General features: G+C 37.9%; 1 protein-coding gene across 1 annotated transcript in view; it reads right to left on the bottom strand.

Annotated features, from left to right (window-relative positions):
• Positions 1 to 279: 279 nt before the first annotated feature.
• Positions 280 to 8,311, bottom strand: part of CRLF2 (cytokine receptor-like factor 2) — a 15,828-nt gene continuing 7,796 nt past the window's right edge. The window contains exons 3-8 of the mRNA XM_010179851.1: positions 7,992 to 8,164; positions 6,520 to 6,659; positions 5,633 to 5,795; positions 3,565 to 3,679; positions 2,475 to 2,559; positions 280 to 549 (exon numbers count right to left, since the gene is read on the bottom strand). Coding sequence (XP_010178153.1) covers positions 280 to 549; positions 2,475 to 2,559; positions 3,565 to 3,679; positions 5,633 to 5,795; positions 6,520 to 6,659; positions 7,992 to 8,164 — 946 coding nt within the window. The remainder of the gene's footprint in view (positions 550 to 2,474; positions 2,560 to 3,564; positions 3,680 to 5,632; positions 5,796 to 6,519; positions 6,660 to 7,991; positions 8,165 to 8,311) is intronic.

Genomic DNA, 8,311 nt, shown 5'->3' on the forward strand with positions numbered 1-8,311 from the left:
TGTCCATAGCTGGAAAATGGGTCTCAGTTTAATCTTAGAGATGAACCTCAATGAGAACAACAAATCTTAAATCTATAAATTATCAATCATTTATTTCAAACACTGAGCCTGCCCAGGTGTTCATAAGTGCTGGGAAAGAACAGATTTGAAAACAGGTAACACAGGCTAGTGTCTTTCCTGATGCATCTATTCATAACAAACTTTTCTATTCAGTCACTTCTCTAAACTCATCAAGACCTTTTATGTAATTTTCTTAATGCCTTCTGCATTATGCAGTTTTTATAACATCACATACATGTCATCATTCATTAAAATCTGGAAGCCAGCAAAAGAAGCTACAGTGTTGGATGTTGGCATGAGACAGGCAATCTGAGCTGTTTTGGGGTCATTTTCAGCTGCTCTTGAAAAAGTGAGGATTTTTTCCTGAGACCCCTGTTTGTCACTGTTCCTCTCATCTTCTTGCTGGCTTTCCTCCTCAATGATGCACTCTGGCTCTTCATATTCTAGCTTGGTTTGCACGACTGCATGATCAATTTTGTCTATCCATTCCTAGGAAAAAGAAAATGTTGATGTTGGCAAGGACTGAGATATCAATCAAAAGAAACATGTCTGTTCAGATACTGATTTTCCTTCAGGAATGGCAACTTTCCAAGACATGCCACAATAGGGAAGATGAAAAGGAAGTAAAACAGGCAAGCAGGACATAAGGTAGCATGACAGAAGAAAGGCAGAATAGCAGGAAAGAAGACAGGATTCCACAAATGCATGCAAATTCATACACAAGTACAGGCTGGGCAGAGAATGGTTTGAAAGCAGCCCTAAGGAGAAGGACTTGGGGATGTTGGCTGATGAAAAGCTCAACATGAGCCAGCAATGTGCACTTGCAGCCCAGAAAGCAAACCATATCCTGAGCTGCATCGAAAGAAGCATGGACAGAAGGTTGAGGGAGGTGATTCTTCCCTCTACTCTGCTCTCATGAGACCACCACTTGGAGTACTGTGTCCAGCTCTGGGTCACTCAACATAATAAGGTCGCATGCCTGTTGGAATTACTCCAGAGGAGGGACATGAAGATGATCAGAGGGCTGAAGGGCCTCCTTTATGAAAACAGGCTGAGAGAGTTAGAGTTGTTCAGCCTGGAGAAGAGGCAGATCTGGAGCGAATTTATAGCAGCCTTCCAGTACCTGAAGGGGGCCTACAAGAAAGCTGGAGAGGGACTTTTTACAAGGGCATGTAGTGATAGGATGAGGAGGAATGGATTTAAACTGGAAAAGGGTAGATTTAAATTAGATATTAGGAAGAAATTCTTTACTGTGAGGGTGGTGAGACACTGGTACAGGTTGCCCAGGGAAGTTGTGGATGCCCCCTCCCTGGAAGTGCTCAAGGCCAGGTTGGATTGAGCTTTGGGCAACCTGATCTAGTGGGAGGTTCCCTGCCCATGGCAGAGGGTTTGGAACTAGATGATCTTTAAGGTCCCTTCCAACCTAAATCATTCTATGATTCTGTGATTACTATCATGACCACATTCAATACATCTTTGTATTCAATCAGGGCCTTTAGAAAACCTTTGATTTTTAAAATACCTGATGTTCCTGCCTTGATAGACTCATGCATTCTTTGACACAAGTCTTAATCTAAATTAAGAGTGTTTACATTGAAATGTAGGCAACATAGAATTTCTGTATTAAAGCTTCAGTATTAATTTTTATCTATAACTTTCTTCTAAAGTTTCAGTTTAAAGCTATCTTGCATATAAAAAGTTTTCAGTTTGTCACTGAAATGTTATTACTGTTCTTTGATATAGTCATTTGTTGAAAACATAAATATTTGACCTGTCTCCAATAAGAGGAAATCTAGTAGTGATTAACATAAAGACAGTCCAATTAATGCAGAAAATTACATCACACATGTGACATCATGGACTCAAGAAGCAGTAAGAAAACAAAACCAAAAGTGGTCTGTTTATTTGACTGCCATTTTTTGTCTAAAGGTTTAGTGATCATACATTTCTGTGGCTAGGAGAGGATGCTTCCTACTGGGACTGATGCTTCCAAAGGCATGAGTCTCATCACTGATACTCAGCACTAGGTCTCACAGCACTTTGCAGACATAAAAGGCAAGTTCAGGTTGAAGCAAGCTCCCTGAGCTCTCATGTGCAGGAATGGATGCAAACACCACAATGATATCTCACTGGTTATTATGTTTCTGGACATCCTTAAATTCTTCTGCAGCAATTTCTCTTTCTCTTTCTATAGCAAGCACCTTTTCACAGTGTTAAAGCAGCACTACACTAATTGTATGTACTCTGCTATTTTCTCTGTGGATCCTCTCAGTGATGTTGCATGAGAGGAAGGACTTTTCTCTTGGGTCACAGAGTGCTTGTGGTAATGTCTGTGCAGAATAAGTATCAGTAGATATTTCCAAATTATTCTCAACATTTAGAGTTCACAGCCTTGCTAGAAAGGGAAAGTTTACCTGGAAGTTTCCATTATGATCATTGAAGAGATCACCAAATATGTATTTTGGATCTGGTATAGCAGGCATGACTGATTTCTGAAACCTGCAAACAGGAAAGAAAATTACAAATTGGTATTTTTTATAGTGTAGTCATTCATACAAAAATCTACTTCAACAGAGTTCTGTAGCCACAAATGTGTTTTACATAACAGTACTCTAGGCTCGATTTCTTTTAAACATGTTCTGAAGTCAAAAAGCATTTATAATAGTATGATAGTAAGAGTTATTTTTCTGCAGGATTTTAAACCAGCCCCGTGGTAGTAAAATCTGGACTCAATACAAACTTCCAGCTAGGCAGCAAGTGCCATTCTGCTCCATGCAATAGTCAGAGGTTTATGTTCCCTGGCCACACTCCTCTAGACATGGAAGATGGTGCAGCATCCAGCTCTTTTGGCTGACTTAGGGAACACAGCTGCAAACTTCAGACATATAGGAGAAATGTATAGGAGAAAAAAGCTCAACTTATTATCTAAAACAGTTATCTGAGTCCCATATACTTTCAGCTCATTTGCCGAAATACTTCATTTTTGATTGTTTTTTGGTGTTTTTTTTTCCACTGAAAAAGACAAGTTTGGGGGCCTTTGCAGGTTTTGTTTGGTGTTTGAAGGTTTAGTTTTTTAAAAGAACTGTAGATCCTAACATGAATAGAGTCATTCAACTGCGAATCCAGATATTGATATAGTCTTATGAAAGCTGACTTCATTCAAGCTTACTTCAGCCTACTGCAAACAAACATTGATGAAAGTTGCACAAAAGAATGTCAGTTCAGAAGAAATAACCAAAATAAATGGCTTCTCAGGATTTAACTGAATTCCTAAAACAAATAAAGAAGAAATTAAGTTAAAGAGTTTTATCCTGAATCATTGTCTTTTAGGAGAATTGTTCTGCTTTTGAAAGTTTAAGGCCTTGGCTTTCGGAAGACTTCTACATCTTCATGATGACATAATTTATCATATAAGAATTTTGAATGCTAAGAATTTTGATCCTGAATGATAGCTCTATTTTCATGAAATTGTTATTCAGTAGTAACCAACAAAATTATATTTACCTTTGCCATTTACACTGAAGAATCAAGAGGGTAAGTATCATTAGAAGTACTGCCAGCAAACAACTTAAAACAATTACTGTATTTGACTGAGATTTTATATCATCATCACATGAATCTAGGAATAATCACAAAAAAGTGTGTGAAAAAATATTTTTTGCTTTCACAGTAAATATTCCTAATCATGTTAGAAAACTGACTTTTCTTTTTTGGGAACAAGTAAGACAAGTTCAATTGTTCAATTGAAAACTAAAAGAAAAGCCATCCTTCCCCAAACCTTGATACAAAAGAAAATTGTGCTTTTATTTATCTAAATTGACCTGGTACAGGACAAAGGCATGGGCTTACAGGCAAAGAGTAGAGACATTATGAATTAATTGAGTATTTCTTCTAATTTCATCACATTGCATTGACAGGGATACAGCAACTTTGTGCTTAGATCTATGTGACGTACACCTACTTACAAGTACAAAAGCTGCAAGTGCAATTTTACAATGTAGCCTAAATGCCTTTTTTCCTAAGATAAAAGAAACAAAAAACAACATCTCCCCCATCCCAGCAAACAAAAAGCCAGCAAAACGCAAGTGCTGATACCCAGAAAGTAACTAGTGGCAGGATACAATCTAACACACAAGCTAATAAAACTAATATATTTGTGCATCTTTCAGCATTCTCTGTGTTTTTCCTGCAGCTTTTGTAATACTACCTCAAACTTCTACTTCCTACAACTGACCTTCTACTCTACACATAATTACTATAAAAACTAAATGATTATTCATACAGGAGCAACTGTCCATCCTGTTCCACTTGCCTGCTTTTTTAAGCTTGCCAGAAAGCCACAACAAAATTTAGGATGCCCAAGTAAGATAATCAGAGTCTATGTAACTTCTTGATCACATCTTTGTTCATGGATTCCTCTGATGTTAGATTTAGAGTCAATAATAACTCATCAAAGTCCTGAAGTGAAGTGCTTGCCCCAGAGAAGGGGCTGTGCCAATGTAATTTCTGAGGACACTCAGAGTGAGTATCTGTTTCCTCCTTCCTTGTAGTTACCTGACAGCACTCTCCATTTAAATGGTCCAGGTAGGTCTGCTATATGCTCACGTCCAAGAGACGCACAAGGAGACATTGTCTTCTGCGTTTTCTTCAGGGCATGTGTGAGCCGCACCTGAGGACATTGCTGCAGGCTCACACTCTGCATGGTGAAGGAGGCTTCTCTGGAGGTCAGTGCTGTGGCTACTACTAGTGCAAAGGCTACACTTAACTATGCGCCATGGCTTCATCCAAGTTTTGTGTATACAGATTTTCTTTAGGTGAGCTAATAACCCATTGCATTTTAGAGAGATTGGACATGGGTACACTGGACATCTGGGTGTCTCATACTTCTGATAAAGCCTAGTGGGTGGCATTATTTATGCTTAGCTGATATGACACAAATATGTTGGGATGGTGTACAGTCTTTACTACAGTAAATCTATTTTTTGTTTTGATAACCAGTAGAAATACTGTTTCCATCAATGACGTAATCAAAGTCAGTAACACTTAGTTAAATGTGTCTGATGGGAAAAGAGTGCTGATACTGACTTTGTTTCCATTTAATCTCTTTCCTCCCATCCTCCCAGCTTTGACCAATCCATCACATATGAGCATCAGACTGGTCAGACCTATGGTCCTGTAGCTCAACTGGATGTAGTTTCAAAACAAAATGCCTTCAAAAATCAGGCATCAAGGACTTTCTTAGGGTTCAGGTTTGATGGCCACATATCATATGCAAACATACACCCCCATTCATCACATCACTGTCACTGGTAGAACCTAGATACTATCATGTTACAACACAAATAATGACACTTAACTTTGCTGATTATGGCATAAATTGATAGTGTTATGGGCCATGAGGAGCAAAGTGCAGTCAAACATGGACAAGTAGACATCAACATGAACTTTCTTTGATAACAGAAGGTGGAACACTACAGTGCAACACTAATTTGCTGTGTGTTCCCAGCCTCTTTTGAAGTCGCCCCTTCCCCATTTGTATTAAAACAATATATGAATGCAGCACAGCTGTCACCTAATAAAGTGCCATTCTTCCAAAATGTTTCTGCTTCCCAGTCACTGCTGTAATTAACTACGTTGCAATAAGGTACAAGCCTCTTCAGTCTGACCCGGAAAGAGTAGCATTTCCTTGGATCAAAGCCTTGCTCTCCAACACTGCAACACTTAGAAATTCTGGACTGAGAAAGAAAGTGTATCATCATTAATTCTGGTTTTCAAGACAGTGCTTCAGAATGCTACACTCAGTCATGGTCACAAAAAGTACAGGTGATAGGCCAACCCAACACCTCAGAACTTGTAACTTCTCTGAGTTTTGAGGAAAGCTGTTTCTTGACTGACTCTTCACTGTTGATATCTGTTCCTCATTGTCTGATATTGAGTTGAAGGTCATAACAATAATAATATAAAGTATATTACAGTTGCGTATTTACAATATTCAAAGACTCTTTGATCCACAAAATATTTACAAGTTATATTTGAGACTGGAGATGTTTAAGTCAATGAAATATTTTTTAGAAATACTTAACAGTTAACTCGAGAATAAATAAAAATCCTGTGTCATGTCTTTTCTTTCATTCTATTTTATTTTATGGGGTTTTTTTCTCCCTTTTTCTCCCTTTAAACTCTACTCTGCTTTCTGCTCTTATCTTCCAAAACTCTTCTATCCTGACTGTATGACCTTTCCCTTAGACTGTCCTCATCTATTTGGGTGGAAACTAGATATCACTCAAATGTAAATGATTTCTGGCATGGCAAAGATCCTAAAAATCTGTTTTCTGCTACCAGCTATATTTGAAAATGTAGGATGGAAGAACAATTTGAAAAAAGCTCTATGTTACATTCTATGGAGATGCTACTTCCAGCTCTTTCCAATGTTGATTTAAAATATCATGTCCAACTCACTTGCCAATTTTTGTCAAACTTGCTTTTGTACTGAAGCTCAAGTTTCAAGCACTTCACAGCTCGCTCTGGTCTATTACAGCTTACAGTAACAGTGTCATCTTTCCAGAAGAAGGTCACATTTTCAGGTCGATTGGGCTTTACTAAGAAGAAGAGAAACAAATTATACTATAGTGTTTTAAAAAGAAGTACCTTGCAGTTAAAATTATTGTTATTCCTTCTTTGTCTCAATGTTTCTCTGAGTAGTAAGTGAAGATGGTAGACTTTCTTCTTGGAAGACACACTTCTGTAGCTGACCTCCCTATTAAATATCAAAATGCAGGTTGACACCATGACTCTGCTCACCATTCCTGCAGTCAAAAAAGAGACTTCTACATTAGAAAGAGACTGACAGATTTAGTGCCATCAAATTTACCAGATACACTTGTGCACCTGCCAGAGGCTGTGTGGGATACGGTGCAGTATCTGAAAAAAGCACTGGGTGACTACCTGTGGACAACTGAATTTACCCCTTACTGTTTTCAGATGTGCCAAAGAGCTTGCAATGGTTTGATCTATATAGCCAGTCAGTAGTGGGAAATAAAGGGGCGAGAAGTGTGTTACCTGCTTTTCCAGTCCCTATAGTTACCTTTTTGTATTATGAAAATTCTGCCTTCTTAATTTAAAGACTTAAGTCTCATACTTGATATTTATGATTTGTTACCTATCCCTTTTGAAATTCATTTGGCTATCAATGAGTGTTTAACAGTCAAAATTCAAGGATCAGGTTGTAGCTGATTTTGGAATATATATATGTTTTCAGATAACTGTGTGTTGTATAATTTTTGCCCCTCCCCTTTAAATGCTGTAACTATGTACAGTTCCAGAAGATATTGATAAACTGATCTCACACTACATGTGAAATATGTATTTTGGGGCAAGAGAGATTTAATAAAAACAGGAACATCATCTCTCTGCTAGTATCAGGATGTCTCTTTTACGCTGTTAGACTGTACCAGAGTTGCTCAACTAATTTCTATTGACATTTGATGATGGTTTTATGACAATCTCTTTGATCAGACATACTTTGCTGCCTCTCAACCCATGGAAGATGGCAAAAGAATGGAAGGTTGAAAATACAAGAAAGATCACACAGCCAGCACTAAGACAAGAAACTATCAACTTTTATTCATTATTCTGATATGAATACTGAGTAGGCCTGCACTAATCTAACACCCATAGTATTTTCACTCTGAAACTGTGTTTCATGACAAATCTGACTGTCCCATGTAATCCCACATAGCTGCAGGTGAACATAGGCCTGTGATGACAGTAAGGGATTAAAATCAACATGAAATAACTATAGTTTGGTTTTGGCATACACACTAATAACATTTTGTACACCAGTACAACTGATTTCTTCTCAAACTAAGGACAACTAGAGAATCAGTGAAGACACTAGGACTACCAAAGTAGTTGTGATTTTTCATACTTACTATAAAAATCAGATTTAAGTTTTTTAGAAAAAAGCTCTTTACTTCCATTGCTGTTCCTGATAGAGAAGGCAAGGGTCGGTCCTTCTGTCTTAAAAAGACATCCAGAATTATAATCTTGAACCAATAAATATGTGGGACATGACTTCCAAACTTTGTGCTTCCCTTCATCAAATCTATAAATGAAATAATATTGGTGAATGGAACACTCTTACCAGCTAGCACAAGTTAATTTCTTTTTCATAGAATCACAGACTGGTCTGGGTTGGAAGGGGCCTTAAAGATCATCCATTCCAACCCCCCTGCCATAGGCAGGGGCACCT

The sequence above is a fragment of the Mesitornis unicolor genome, unplaced genomic scaffold, assembly GCF_000695765.1.
Source record: "Mesitornis unicolor isolate BGI_N332 unplaced genomic scaffold, ASM69576v1 scaffold452, whole genome shotgun sequence".
Taxonomy (NCBI): domain Eukaryota; kingdom Metazoa; phylum Chordata; class Aves; order Mesitornithiformes; family Mesitornithidae; genus Mesitornis; species Mesitornis unicolor.